This window comes from Nerophis lumbriciformis, linkage group LG28, assembly GCF_033978685.3.
Source record: "Nerophis lumbriciformis linkage group LG28, RoL_Nlum_v2.1, whole genome shotgun sequence".
Taxonomy (NCBI): domain Eukaryota; kingdom Metazoa; phylum Chordata; class Actinopteri; order Syngnathiformes; family Syngnathidae; genus Nerophis; species Nerophis lumbriciformis.
Window position 1 is genome coordinate 28,235,567 of NC_084575.2, and position 16,448 is coordinate 28,252,014.

The following is a 16,448-nucleotide window of genomic DNA, read 5'->3' on the forward strand; positions in this document are numbered from 1 at the left end:
TCTGTAATTTTCATCATAGGTACACTTCAACTGTGAGAGACAGAATGTGAAAAAAAAAATCCAGGAATTCACATTGTAGGAATTTTAAAGAATTTATTTGTAAATTATGGTGGAAAATAAGTATTTGGTCACTTCAAACAAGGAAGATCTCTGGCTCTCACAGACCTGTAACTTCTTCTTTAAGAATCTCTTCTGTCCTCTACTCGTTACCTGTATTAATGGCACCTGTTTGAACTGGTTATCTGTATAAAAGACACCTGTCCACAGCCTCAAACAGTCAGACTCCAAACTCCACTATGGCCAAGACCAAAGAGCTGTCGAAGGACACCAGGAAAATAATTGTAGACCTGCACCAGACTGTGAAGAGTGAATCTACAATAGGCAAGCAGCTTGGTGTGAAAAAATCAACTGTGGGAGCAATTATCAGAAAATGGAAGACATACAAGACCACTGATATTCTCCCTCGATCTGGGACTCCACGCAAGATCTCATCCTGTGGGGTCAAAATGATCATGAGAACGGTGAGCAAAAATCCCAGAACCACACGGGGGGACCTGGTGAATGACCTGCAGAGAGCTGGGACCAAAGTAACAAAGGTTACCATCAGTAACACACTACACCGACAGGGAATCAAATCCTGCAGTGCCAGACGTGTCCCCCTGCTTAAGCCAGCCCGTCTGAAGTTTGCCAGAGAGCACATGGATGATACAGCAGAGGATTGGGAGAATGTCATGTGGTCAGATGAAACCAAAATATAACTTTTTGGTATAAACTCAACTCGTTGTGTTTGGAGGAAGAAGAATACTGAGTTGCATCCCAAGAACACCATACCTACTGTGAAGCATAGGGGTGGAAACATCATGCTTTGGGGCTGTTTTTCTGCTAAGGGGACAGGCCGACTGATCCGTGTTAAGGAAAGAATGAATGGGGCCATGTATCGTGAGATTTTGAGCCAAAACCTCCTTCCATCAGTGAGAGCTTTGAAGATGAAACGTGGCTGGGTCTTCCAGCATGACAATGATCCCAAACACACCGCCAGGGCAACGAAGGAGTGGCTCCGTAAGAAGCATTTTAAAGTCCTGGAGTGGCCTAGCCAGTCTCCAGACCTCAACCCCATAGAAAATCTGTGGCGGGAGTTGAAAGTCTGTGTTGCTCGACGACAGCCCCAAAACATCACTGCTCTCGAGAAGATCTGCATGGAGGAATGGGCCAAAATACCAGCTACTGTGTGTGCAAACCTGGTAAAGACCTATAGTAATCGTTTGACCTCTGTTATTGCCAACAAAGGTTATATGACAAAGTATTGAGTTGAATTTTTGTTATTGACCAAATACTTATTTTCCACCATAATTTACAAATAAATTCTTTAAAAATCCTACAATGTGAATTCCGGGTTTTTTTTCACATTCTGTCTCTCACAGTTGAAGTGTACCTATGATGAAAATTACAGACCTCTGTCATCATTTTAAGTGGGAGAACCTGCACAATTGGTGGCTGACTAAATACTTTTTTGCCCCACTGTATGTGTGTAGTATGTATGTATGTATGTATGTATGTGTATGTATACAGTACAGGCCAAAAGTTTGGACACACCTTCTCATTTCAATGCGTTTTCTTTATTTTGTAGATTACTTTGTAGATTGTCATTGAAGGCATCAAAACTATGACACCTGTGAAGTGAAAATCCTTTCGGGTGACTACCTCTTGAAGCTCATGGAGAGAATGCCAAGAGTGTGCAAAGCAGTAATCAGAGTGAAGGGTGGCTATTTTGAAGAAACTAGAATTTACCACATGTGTTCAGTTATTTCATCTTTTTTTGTTAAAGTACGTAACTCCACATGTGTTCATTCATAGTTTTGATGCCTTCAGTGACAATCTACAATGTAAATAGTCATGAAAATAAAGAAAGCCCATTGAACGAGAAGGTGTCTCCAAACTTTTTGGCAAGCAGTATATTGAAATAGTCTGTCAAAATTGAAGGAACATGCATTTTTGGAGGGAAACTTTCCATTGAGCAACAGGAAGCTAGCACTTTCACTTCAAATTTTGACTTCCATGTGTTATATTTAGATATTTTACAACACCAAAGAAGAAAAAGTCACATTTTGACTGCGAAGCGACATTTAAGTGTCGTCCTCCTGAAGCGCTACATACCGAAGTCGGCAAGCTAGCGCTACTTGTACGTTCTTGTTGTACCAATTTTTAAACTTCCCAGATAGTACAGCAAAAAAAAAAGTGCTCTTTGAAGGGAGCCGAATCTTGAATCCTTCGAAAGAGACGTTCAAAAGACTGGCCCCTTGTTATACTTCTTATTTTACAGTACACTTGTCCCTCGCCACATCGCGCTTCAAATATTACAGCTTAACCACATTGCAGATTTTATAATTGTTTATAAAAGCATATTTTACAACATTTTTGGCATAAATGTTGCATTTTCAAGCCTAAAACCGGCAAAATAAATTAGAAATATCAATACCACTGTTGTATTCGTTACTAGAGGAGACCAAACTAACCAGAGCACGCCGTTCAGTATCATGGCCACTGATTGGCTCAGCCACAGGAAGCCTTACTATATTGGATTAAAAGAGTGATTAATGGGTGTTATTTTATGTCTACACTGCAAAAAGTCAGTGTTCAAAAACAATAAAAAAAATTACAAAAATTAGGGTATTTTATTTGAACCAAGCAAAATTATCTGCCAATAGAACAAGAAAATTCAGCTTGTCAAGACTTTCCAAAACAAGCAAAATTCAATGAACCCAAAAATACCTTAAAATAAGTATATTCTCACTAATAACAAGTGCACTTTTCTTGGTAGAAAAAAAAAATTAGACCTTTTTGCTCAATATGTTGAAAAATATTCTTAAGTTAAGTAAATGCTAGTGCCATTATCTTGACATAATGATATGCGCTCGGCATTACATTTCTTGAAACCAGCAAACTTATACTAAAAACTAGTTTATTTTTCTTAATGGAAAGGCAAAAATTATCTGTCAATAGAACAAGAAAATTCGGCTTGTCAAGACTTTCCAAAATTAGCTAACATCAATGAACCCAAAAATACCTTAAAATAAGTATATTCTCACTAATAACAAGTGCACTTTTCTTGGTAGAAAAAATTGTTTTGACCTTTTTGCTCAATATGTTGAAAAATATTCTTAAGTTAAGTAAATGCTAGTGCCATTATCTTGACATAATGATATGCGCTCGGCATTACATTTCTTGAAACCAACAAACTTATACTAAAAACTAGTTTATTGTTCTTAATGGAAAGGCAACAAGTCAACCGCTTGTTACTCTCGGGGTCTACTAGCCGCTCAGGCAAATCATATGGTCTAAAGATGCATTTTCCATCGACAACATGACATAATTGTGCCAAGTGCGTGCTCTTTCAGTCAATTAGTGCACATATACACAGCCCGGACCCCGGACAAATTTTTTTTATTGTAATTTTGAAGAATTTATCTGAATGTGCATGAACTATTTCGGTTCAAAATAGTTTGAAATGTCACATGTTAAATGTTTAAATATTAACTGTCAGTTTACTGTACTGTGCCAACTGTACTACTATATGAGTACGTGTTTTCTATTGTTTCATTGAAAATAAAACCGCAAAGTCCATTTGGCTGTCATCTGTTTTAATTATGAGACACAATTGTGTCAAAATCAGGATTTTTTTTTTTCATGCTTAAAGTAAGAAATTATTACTTTAAAAAAGTAGTTTTATACTTGTGAGTGTTGATGACACAGCTTTGCAACACTTGATATTCTAGTTTCAAGCATGTTTTACTCAATATAGGTCATCAAATCTCAGCAACAAGCTGTAATATCTTACTGAGATCATTTAGGACCAAAACCCTTAAAACGAGTAAAACACTCTAACATAAAATCTGCTTAGTGAGAAGAATTATCTTATCAGACAGAAAATAAGCAAATATCAGCCTTATTTGAGATATTTCATCTTACTTAGATTTCAGTTTTTGCATTGTAGAGAGCTCTCATAATATTGAAAAACACATTTAAAACATCGTAAACAGTTTTTAAAATTCTTTAGAAATAAAAAGATTTGATTTATAATCAATGGTTGCTACTTTGCAAAATTCTTTGGTCGGCGTCATGTCCGGAAGCAATTAACCGCGATAAACAAAGGATGGCTGTACCTCATTTTTATTCAATTAAAATTTTGATTATAGATTCTATAGTTTTTTTTCTGTTTTTTTTTTTTTTTACATTTACCTCACCTAAAAAACTTTGATTACAAGAGCATTTTACCAGTACAGAGGAAAACATACAAATAATAAATTAGGATAAAAGATGTCCTATTTCATATCATTGCATCATCATTACATCATCAGTGTGGCACATTTGCATATAAAACGTTTCATAAATGCCAATCGGTTGTCATCGTTCACTCAAGAGTCGTTCAAAAGATCTGAGTCGCTCGCTCGCCAACGTCACATCTCTATTACGCTCTCAAGTTGTTTTTTTTGTCATTTTGCACACAGATGGATGGAATTAGGCTGCTTAAGGATGTCAAGGCCTACTATGCAGCGGTGAAAGGTAGGTTTCATACGCATCAAAAAGATTCGACAGCGCGCCTCTTTCAAGCTGAAGAGGCTTAGCGAGTAATGGGGAAGTGACTATTCTTGGATTCTTTTGCAATGATGTCTGCGTTGCCTTGTACAAAAAGAAACAAGATCCTTCAGGCGAAAAGAAGACTTTAGGTCAGACCTGGGCAAATTAAGGCCCGGGGGCCACATGCGGCCCGTTAAGCTTTTCAATCTGGCCCGCTGGACATTCCCAAATATTTTTTTTAGATCTTTAAGATGGAAACTGTAGCTGCCATTATGATGTGCAGTGATGTTTTCAAATGACCGTAAGTCTTGAACTATATGAACTATACAAAGTATTTCAATGGTTAGAATCTGCCCTTTTGCATGATACACAGTCGTGGTCAAAAGTTTACATACACTTGTAAGGAACATAATGTCATGGCTGTCTTGAGTTTCCAATACTTTCTACAATTGTTATTTTTTTTTGTGATAGAGTGATTGGAGCACATACTTGTTGGTCACAAAAAACATTCATGAAGTTTGGTTCTTTTATGAATTTATTATGGGTCTACTAAAAAAGTGAGCAAATCTGCTGGGTCAAAAGTATACATACAGCAACGTTAATATTTGCTTACATGTCCCTTGGCAAGTTTCACTGCAATAAGGCGCTTTTGGTAGCCATCCACAAGCTTCTGCTTGAATTTTTGACCACTCCTCTTGACAAAATTGGTGCAGTTCAGCTGAATTCGTTGGTTTTCTGACATGGACTTGTTTCTTCAGCATTGTCCACACGTTTAAGTCAGGACTTTGGGAAGGCCAGTCTAAAACCTTCATTCTAGCCTGATTTAGCCTTTCCTTTACCACTTTTGACGTGTGTTTGGGGTCATTGTCCTGTTGGAACACCCAACTACGCCCAAGACCCAACCACCGGGCTGATGATAGTGATACATTCAGTTCAGTTTCAGTTTCAAGTTTATTCACAATACCATATAACAAATACAATAGTAGTGAAATATCATCATTTAAAGATGTTGGTACGTGAAAGGGTCCCCCAAATAAGCTAGAAGAAGCTTTTGACAGGGGGTCCAGAGGATAGTATATACATGGAATGATGGAACATGGTAGCAAGTACAACAACAAAACAAAAAACAACGCTATATGATTAACACACGATAATAGTTCTAAAGCAAGCATACACATACATACATACATACATTCATTCAACCATGCAAAACCCAACAGTAGTCTACCCCACATGAGGCATTAAATATAGGTGGTTAATAGATAAGTTTTTAGTTTATTTTTGAAGTTGGAGAATGGATACAGCATCTTGAGGCTCTCATTAAGCCGGTTCCAAATCTTTGGTCCCCTGCATACAACACTTCGAGCGGTACAATCCAGTAAACGATGTTTCCCTGATATCAAATCTAAGTTACGAGTGTTGTGGGCATGCTGGGGATGGTAGATAGGAACCAAGCTACAGAGCCTTAAATTCAGCCTGTAAATGACTTGATAGGTTAAACAAGCATTTTGATAAATATTGAACTCTGTCAGTCTTAAGAGATGATAATTATGGAATAGATGTCGAGTGGGGGCATTAAACTTGGACCATGACAGGGCCCGTATAATTTTCTTTTGCATGGATTCTAATTTGTGGAGGTAGGTAGGGAAGGTGTTACACCAGATGACATTACAGTAGTTTAGATGTGGTTCAAAGAGAGTTTTATATAGGGTGAGTAGAGCATAAAGAGGAAGATAATGACGAAGGTGAAAGAACAGGCCAACATATTTGGATAATTTGTTTAACAGATGGCTAATGTGACATTTGAAATTGAGGTATTCGTCAATGATGACCCCCAGGAATTTTGTGGAGGACACTCTCTGTATTTCCTGCCCATTGATGTTGATATGGCGGTGCTCCGTATTTGTCCGCTTTTTATTAGAACGAAATAGAATGAAATTTGTTTTATTTACATTAAGTGAGAGCGTATTGCATTTGAACCAGGAATCTACTTTCACAAGTTCTGAATTGACAGTTACTTGTAGATCGTGTAGGCTCCTGTGTGAGGTAAACAAATTTGTATCGTCAGCAAAAATTATTTAATGAAAAGTTTCGGAGGAGTTTACAAAATCATTTATGTATAGGATAAAAAGGAGAGGCCCCAAGATGGATCCCTGGGGAACCCCATAATTTATGGTTATACAGGGTGAATTGTGATCATTGACGCATACACATTGCTGCCTTCCGTATAGGTAAGAGCGGAACCAATCGAGAGGTATCCCTCTGACACCATAGTGATATAGCTTATACAATAAGATCTCAAAGTCTATTGTGTCAAAGGCGTTGGATAGATCCAAAAAAATGCCAATACCGCATTTTCCTTCTTCAATACAGTCATTGACCTTTTCCAAAAGGTCGAGTATAGCCATACAGGTGGTGCTTTTTTTACGAAAATCATATTGGGAGGGGACAAGGATATTTAGTTTTTCCAGAAAGCCATTCAGTCGGTTCATTCCATTCAATCATATACAGGTAAAAGCCAGTAAATTAGAATATTTTGAAAAACTTGATTTATTTCAGTAATTGCATTCAAAAGGTGTAACTTGTACATTATATTTATTCATTGCACACAGACTGATGCATTCAAATGTTTATTTCATTTAATTTTGATGATTTGAAGTGGCAACAAATGAAAATCCAAAATTCCGTGTGTCACAAAATTAGAATATTACTTAAGGCCAATACAAAAAAGGGATTTTTAGAAATGTTGGCCAACTGAAAAGTATGAAAATGAAAAATATGAGCATGTACAATACTCAATACTTGGTTGGAGCTCCTTTTGCCTCAATTACTGCGTTAATGCGGCGTGGCATGGAGTCGATGAGTTTCTGGCACTGCTCAGGTGTTATGAGAGCCCAGGTTGCTCTGATAGTGGCCTTCAACTCTTCTGCGTTTTTGGGTCTGGCATTCTGCATCTTCCTTTTCACAATACCCCACAGATTTTCTATGGGGCTAAGGGGAGTTGGCGGGCCAATTTAGAACAGAAATACCATGGTCCGTAAACCAGGCACGGGTAGATTTTGCGCTGTGTGCAGGCGCCAAGTCCTGTTGAAACTTGAAATCTCCATCTCCATAGAGCAGGTCAGCAGCAGGAAGCATGAAGTGCTCTAAAACTTGCTGGTAGACGGCTGCGTTGACCCTGGATCTCAGGAAACAGAGTGGACTGACACCAGCAGATGACATGGCACCCCAAACCATCACCCAACCATGCACATTTTGCATTTCCTTTGGAAATCGAGGTCCCAGAGTCTGGAGGAAGACAGGAGAGGCACAGGATCCACGTTGCCTGAAGTCTAGTGTAAAGTTTCCACCATCAGTGATGGTTTGGGGTGCCATGTCATCTGCTGGTGTCGGTCCACTCTGTTTCCTGAGATCCAGGGTCAACGCAGCCGTCTACCAGCAAGTTTTAGAGCACTTCATGCTTCCTGCTGCTGACCTGCTCTATGGAGATGGAGATTTCAAGTTCCAACAGGACTTGGCGCCTGCACACAGCGCAAAATCTACCCGTGCCTGGTTTACGGACCATGGTATTTCTGTTCTAAATTGGCCCGCCAACTCCCCTGACCTTAGCCCCATAGAAAATCTGTGGGGTATTGTGAAAAGGAAGATGCAGAATGCCAGACCCAAAAACGCAGAAGAGTTAAAGGCCACTATCAGAGCAACCTGGGCTCTCATAACACCTGAGCAGTGCCAGAAACTCATCGACTCCATGCCACGCCGCATTAACGCAGTAATTGAGGCAAAAGGAGCTCCAACCAAGTATTGAGTATTGTACATGCTCATATTTTTCATTTTCATACTTTTCAGTTGGCCAACATTTCTAAAAATCCCTTTTTTGTATTAGCCTTAAGTAATATTCTAATTTTGTGACACACGGAATTTTGGATTTTCATTTGTTGCCACTTCAAATCATCAAAATTAAATGAAATAAACATTTGAATGCATCAGTCTGTGTGCAATGAATAAATATAATGTACAAGTTACACCTTTTGAATGCAATTACTGAAATAAATCAAGTTTTTCAAAATATTCTAATTTACTGGCTTTTACCTGTATATCAGATAGAAGGTGGGTTTATTTTTTAACCCTTCAGGTTCATATTTCGCTGTGTTTGTTGCATTTTGGTTGCGTTTCACTTGATTGTAAAATATGTCGTAGAGAGGGGGTGTGACGTTCATGTGTTGTCAATATTCAGTGTTTTATCCTTCATAGTTAATATTGTAAATCCCACATTCTTTATTTTCATGTACATTCTGGGTGTCTCATTCAGTAAAAAATGTTTGAATTCCATTCCATTTTTTAAGGCGGTCTGTCATAACGTTTTTAGCATTCAATCAGACATTATTGTGAGGTTTTGTATTAGTGTTCCTAAAAATAGATATACCGGCCCCCAGACACATTTTTTTTCTCTAAATGTGGCCCCCCCAGTCAGAATAATTGCCCAGGCCTGCTTTAGGTAATACTGTATGATGTTTAATGTTTAAAAAGCCATTGTTTTTGCAGTGTTATCTCACCTTTTGAGTTTCAGCCAGGAAGCTAGTGTTGTTTTTGACCTTGGCGTCATGGTGGGTGTAGCGATACTGCCATGAACCTTGAAAACAATAAATACCACGTTGATACACAGCCTGCTGCTGACGACATGTGATTTAAGAGCTAAACATGGAATAAGTTAGATTTTACAATGATTTTCTTTTTCACAGCTGTACACGAGACATCCAAGCGAATGTCTCAGACGTTGCGAGATGTCTACGAACCTGACTGGGATGGAGTGGAGGACCTTGCGGTTATTATAGGGGTATTGTTATTCTCTGATGTTCCTATGTCATGTTTGAAAGGAAGCTTTTGGGATTGATTGATTGAGACTTTTATTAGTAGATTGCACAGTACAGTACACATTCCGTACAATTGACCACTACATGGCAACACCCGAATACGTTTTTCAACCAGTTTAAGTCGGGGCCCACTTTAATCAATTCATGCACTGCAAAAAGTCAGTGTTCAAAAAACAAGAAAAACAAAACAAAAATTAGGGGTATTTTATTTGAACTGAGCAAAATGATCTGCCAATAGAACAAGAACATGTGGCTTGTCAAGACTTTCCAAAACAAGCTAACCTCAATGAACCCAAAAATACCTTTAAAATAAGTATATTCTCACTAATAACAAGTGCACTTTTCTTGGTAGAAAAAAAGAGGCCTTTTTGCTGAATATGTTGAAAAATATTCTTAAATTAAGTAAATGCTAGTGCCATTATTTTTGACATAATGACATGCGCTCGGCATTACATTTCTTGAAACCAGCAAACTTATACTAAAAACTAATTTATTGTTCTTAATGGAAAGGCAACAAGGCAACCACTTGTTACTCCCTGACCACCTGAGGGCACCACAGACTGTGGATGCTTTTAAAAAAGGCGTAAAAGCCCTTCTTTTTTTTAAAAAAGCCTTTTTTTAGATATGTGCATACTAGCTATAGCTATTTGGCTGTTCTAGTTTTTATTTGTATTTATTTATTATCTTTTTAATTATTATTTTTTTTAATACACTGTAGCACTTTGAGATTGTTTACTCAATATAAAGTGCTTTTTAAGAATAAAATCTATTATTATTATTATTATTACTCCCAGGGTTTCCTAGCCGCTCAGGCAAATCATATGGTCTAAAAATGCATTTTTCCATGGATAACATGACATCATCGCGCCAAGTGCGTGCTCTTTCAGTCAATTAGTGCACATATATACAGCTGGTCCCCGGCCAAATTTTTTTTCATTGTAATTTTGAGGAATTTATCTGAACGTGCATGAACTATTTCGGTTCAAAATTGTTTAAAATGTTTAAATATTAACTGTCAGTTTACTGTACTGTGCCAACTGTACTACTATATGAGTACGTGTTTTCTATTGTTTCATTGAAAATGAAACAGCAAAGTCCATTTGGCTGTCATCTGTTTTAATTATGAGACACAATTATGTCAAAGTTATGATTATTTTTTTTCATGCTTGAAATAAGAAAGGATTACTTTAAAAAAGTAGTTTTATACTTGTGAGTGTTGATGACACAGCTTTGCAACACTTGATATTCTAGTTTCAAGCATGTTTTACTCAATATAGGTCATCAAATCTCAGCAACAAGCTGTAATATCTTACTGAGATCATTTAGGACCAAAACACTTAAAACGAGTAAAACACTCTAACATAAAATCTGCTAGGTGAGAAGAAGTATCTTATTAGACAGAAAATAAGCAAATATCACCCTTATTTGAGATATTTAATCTTACTTAGATTTCAGTTTTTGCAGTGTGGTAAGGGAAATGAGAGCTTATTTAATTGTTTGGCTGCAGTGTGTCATGGTTGGAAAACTAGCCAACAATATTCAGCCTCTAATATTACAATTTACAGTCGTGGCTATTATTTGTTGTGATGACACCACCTAACAAACAGTTTGACTAAAATTCAATCATAATTGTGCCTTTAGAGTGAAGACTTGCTGTGGAACGACTATGAGGAGAAACTGAATGACCAGGTTGTGCGGACTATGGACAACTATACAGGCCAGTTTCCTGAAGTCAAGGTATACAATACTTTTTTTTTTTTAATTTAAAGTTGTCATTTCCTATAAAACTGCATGCGACTCGACGTGAGCCTCGACTGCGTTTCAGGAGTGCGTCGCTAAACGCGGTCGAAAGCTGGTGGACTACGATTCCGCACGTCACCACCTTGAGGCGCTGCAGAGTGCCAAGAAAAAGGACGAAGCCAAAATTGCTAAGGTAGTGTGCAGTAAAGTAGAGAAAGGGTTCATATGGCCCCATTCCTTTGTGAAATTGGAATGGATTTTGCAATGCAGTCTGCTGAAAATGATGGAAAGCGCCACTCTACATGGCAACTGTGGTCAAAGTTGGAATTGCCATAAAAGACATTTTAAGATATCCGTCACTCTTCTGCCATCTGGCGGCTAAAGTGGATAGTGCGCCCCGATTCGTCACGTTTCATGTCTCAGGTAAACCGTGTTGTCAAGTTTCACGTGTCAGGTAAACCGTGACGAATGGGGCCATATGAATCCCCTTCCCACTGTAGATGTTTGACTACAAAAAAACTCCCGGCGATCAAAAGATAATAACGTACTCCGTTTGACAGGCAGAGGAGGAGTTCAACAAAGCCCAGAGCGTTTTTGAAGAGATAAATAACGAGCTGAGGGAGGAGCTGCCTCTTCTCTATCAGAGGTAAGGTTGGAGTGGCCTCTGCAAAGTTTGAAGTCTCTGATTAAAAAATGTAGCAAAAGCAAAAACAACCGTCACAATCCACAAGACTTTTAGCTTTAGCTAAAGATAGCTAAATTAGTTTAAAAAAAAATTGGCCGGGGGCCAATTACTGCATGTAAAGTTTGTGTGTGTGTGTGTGTTTTCTGGCAATGCTTACTTAATGGGGACATCGCTCTGTTTACACAGTAGAGATGCGCGGTTTGCGGGCACAACCGCGGATTATCCGCGGATCGGGCGGATGAAATAAAAAAAAATTAGATTTTATCCACGGGTCGGGTCGGGCGGTTGAAATAAAAAAAAATTAGATTTTAAATAGATTCAGGCGGGTGGCAGTTAAACCAATTCGGAAATATATATACATAGTTAAATGTTGTTACCCACATACGAAAAACGAGCAGGCACCTGCTGCATATGCCACAACAGAAGAAAGAAAAAAAAAGAGATGGACACTTTTAGAGCGGAGAAGGGACGCCTCGCCGGGGTCCGGGACCGAGGCCCCTTCCCCCGAGAGGGCCCCACCGGGAGCCGTAGCTGAGGCGATCCGCGAGAAGGGCCCGACGCACGTCCAGGGTGCACCGACACCCCGCCTCGTCCGCCTTCGCCGCGGCCGGCGTCACGCGCAGCAGGTAAGCAGCTTACCTGCCCGCCACCCCCGTGGCCGGGGGCTCGTAACAGGGGTCACTCCGCCCGCGCAGCTTACCTGCCCGCCACCCCTGTTGCCGGGGGCGCGTAACAGGGGTCACTCCGCGCGCAGTGCGCTCACGAAAGGGGTGGGGCTCTCCCTGGTTGATATAGACAGCAGGACGGTGGCCATGGAAGTCGGAACCCGCTAAGGAGTGTGTAACAACCCACCTGCTGAATCAACTAGCCCTGAAAATGGATGGCGCTGGAGCGTCGGGCCCATACCCAGCCGTCGCCGGCAGCGAGATGCGCTTGGAGGTGCGCTCAGCGCGGCTCCCATATGATTGCGCACTGGTGTGCGTCTGGGTCGTGACAGCGTGGCACGCGAATGTCTGTGCTGCATTGGATCAGTCTCCTTTCTTTAACAGGCAAAAGCTTTATAACCTCACTAATGCCTTGCATCGTCTATATTAGATATATAACAACGGGCGGGTGCGGTTCTGATCAAATGTTAGATCGGGTGGATGGCGGATGGTTGACGACTTTCTGATGCGGTTGCGGATGAAATAATTGCCTATCCGCGCATCTCTATTACACAGTAACCTTTAGGGGACCTCTGACGGTATGGGGACAAAAAAACAGGTCCCCTAAAGGGAAACCTTTTTAAATGATAGTCAGATCCATTCTGAAGATGCCTAAGTGATGAGTAATGAGTTTGTATTTTATTTCTGTGGTTTAAGGTAAGATAAAATAATCCTTTATTGATCCCACAACAGGAAAATTTGGGTTACTTTTATGTTTTTCAAATATTGGTAAAAGAGAAAATTAATTTTCTTGTAAAGTGAAACATTTGTTATCCTGGCATTAATAGTACTGTGATTCTGTATGGTATCCATCCTTAGTTAAAACTAATATATTTTTCCAAAAACAAAATCTGGTTTAATGTTCCTTAGGATGCCATTTTCATACAGCATGATTATAAAACATTATTACCTTTTAAAGTATGATTCACATTGAGAATTTTCCATCCTTCTATATATGGTAGTTGGAGTTGCGGACAACTTCATTACTGCTAAATAGCAGTTTTCAGTAATGTCACAGAAGATGCAGGATTTACTTTAACATTTAAGTGGTGAAACTTCCTATAAAAGGACAGCTGTAGTGCTGTATTCTGACCATCATGTCATATTTCATTTTTTTTTTTAAATGGTCCTCAGTAGTCACGTACAAATTTGCAGTCACATGACTTGGACTCGAGTCAGACTCGAGTCATGAATTTGATGACTTTAGACTCGACTTGACAAAATGTAAAAAGACTTGCAACTCGACTTAGACTTTAACATCAATGACTTGTGACTTCACTTGGGCTTGAGCCTTTTGAATTGACATGACTTGACATGACTTGCTACTTTCCCCAAAACCCAAAGATGAAAAAGTTATTCGGGAGCGCTCCGTATTTTTCATTGTGTACTTGTCTATCAGCGTTGCGTGTGTCAGCTGGTGTGGTCTCAGTACAACAGCCAATCAAATTAGATCTACTTTGTTTTCATCACACAGCATTCATCCAATCAAATTGCAGGACAACCAACGAAGAAGACATGTCCAAACCACACGCCAGTGAACAAAAAATGATACCTAAAATAATTTCGTTTGGGTATAAAAATTACGAGGTGGTCAACACAAAACGGTTTTGTTCGAAAATTACTGATGGAGAGGCAACAACTTCCAACTTCGTCCGGCATTTGAAGTTGCACAAAGAACGGTAAGTTTTGAATGTAAGATAACGTTTATTGGCTAAGTAACGTGACTTTTATTTGCTGTGTAGTTAAATCAGTGAGGCTGTAAACTCACTGCTAACGTTATAACGTTATTGCAAACACGGGAATCTGTTGCAGTTCACTACCTTATTCATACTTTTTGTTCAGTGATTTTTTTTAAGCAGGGTTACGTTAGTCAATATATCACACGTAACGTTAGACGGCGGTCAGCAGCACCGCGTATTTTAGCCACCTAAAAAAAGACAAAAATAGTAAAATAAAGGTAAAATAAATACTACGCCCCCATCGTGCACAAATGACTGACAGACTCTTGGCTAATTTGGTCTTTTGCAAATGCAATGCAGCATAGGGCCCTGACAAATAAAAAGTACAACTTTTTTGTTATGTTCACGTATATGTCATGTTTTTTCAATGTTAACACTTTTGTACAAATAAGTACATTTGCACTTTATTTTTTAATGTGTTTGTTCTGTAAAGGAATGAGTTAATGTTTAAAATGACTGGTTAATAGTGCTATTATAAAGTGCAATGTCAGCACAATTTTCTTTCCTGCAATTTAAAATGCACTTGTTTTAATAAATAAATACAGCGTTTGAAAGGCATACACAATCTGTGTTAATATATTAGTCTGTGGTTAAAAGGACTTGAAAGGACTCGAAACTCAAAATGCAGGACTTCGGACTTGACTTGAGACTTTCCAGTCTTGACTTTGGACTTGACTCGGGGCTTGCCTGCCTTGACTCGGGACTTGACTCGGACTTGAGGGCAAAGACTTGAGACTTACTTGTGACTTGCAAAACAATGACTTGGTCCCACCTCTGCAAATTTGTGTGAATTATGCAACATTATTTAAATTTGGGCCCCATGAACCATATTAAGTCTTTTTCCCCAGTAAGAATGATCAGCACATTACTTCATCAATCCAGAGATTTAAAGACGTGTATGAGCTAACTGGGCTGTGGCCATTTTACCTCCCTTTCTTTATGCCTCCACAACCTGTAGAAAGGGTGGTCCCTACAAGTGATGATCAAAAACTTGGTCCCCATTCCCAATGATAACCTGTGTGTGTGTTGAGAAATGTTGTTCTTAAACTGTTCCGACAATTTGCTCACGCATTTGTTGACAAAGTGGTGACCCTCGCCCCATCCTTGTTTGTGAACGACTAAGCTTTTCATGGAAGCTGCTTTTATACCCAATCATGGCACCCACCTGTTCCCAATTAGCCTGTTCACCTGTGTGATGTTCCAAATAAGTGTTTGATGAGCATTCCTCAACTTTCTCAGTCTTTTTTGCCACTTGTGCCAACTTAAAAAAAAAAATGTTACAGGCATCAAATTCCAAATGTACGGAGCCCCTAAAGGGACATGGGGGTATTTTTTTTTTTTAATAATTTTATTTATTTATTTATTTTTTTAGACATGTATCTCGTGCGCACGAGAAACTATCTTCGTGTGCACAAGAATTTTTTTATAAAGTTATACAAAAAAAATAAAAATTATATATATATATTTTTTTTTTAGACATGTATCTCGTGCGCACGAGAATTTTTTTATAAAGTTATATAAAAAAATATATATATATTATTATTATTTTTTTTTTAGCCATGTATCTCGTGCGCACGAGAAATTATCTCCGTGCGCACAAGAATTTTTTTATAAAGTTATATAAAAAAATAAAAATAATTATAATTTTTTTTTTTTTATTTTATTTTTTTTTTAGACATGTATCTCGTGCGCACGAGAAACTATCTTCATGTGCACGAGAATTTTTTTATAAAGTTATATAAAAAAAAAAAAAAATTATTATTATTTTTTTTAGCCATGTATCTCGTGCGCACGAGAAACTATCTTCGTGTGCACGAGAATTTTTTTATAAAGTTATGTAAAAAAAATAAAAATAATTATAATTTTTTTTTTTTTTTAGACATGCGCACGAGAATTTTTTTATAAAGTTATATAAAAAAAAAATTATTATTATTATTTTTTTTTAGCCATGTATCTCGTGCGCACGAGAAATTTTTTATAAAGTTATATAAAAAAATAAAAATAATTATAATTTTTATTTATTTTATTTTTTTTAGACATGTACTCGTGCGCACGAGAAACTATCTTCGTGTGCACAAGAATTTTTCTATAAAGTTATATAAAAAAAATAAAAATAATTATAATTTTTTTTTTT

At 38.2% G+C, this 16,448-nt stretch overlaps 1 protein-coding gene across 2 annotated transcripts in view; it reads left to right on the top strand.

Moving 5' to 3' along the window:
* bin2b (bridging integrator 2b) overlaps positions 1–16,448 on the top strand; it is a 42,194-nt gene that overhangs the window by 12,883 nt on the left and 12,863 nt on the right. For both annotated transcript variants that reach the window (XM_061924000.2, XM_061924001.2), the window contains 5 exons: positions 4,506–4,560; positions 9,315–9,409; positions 11,088–11,183; positions 11,272–11,379; positions 11,747–11,832. In XM_061924000.2, the coding sequence (XP_061779984.1) occupies positions 4,506–4,560; positions 9,315–9,409; positions 11,088–11,183; positions 11,272–11,379; positions 11,747–11,832 (440 nt within the window). The remainder of the gene's footprint in view (positions 1–4,505; positions 4,561–9,314; positions 9,410–11,087; positions 11,184–11,271; positions 11,380–11,746; positions 11,833–16,448) is intronic.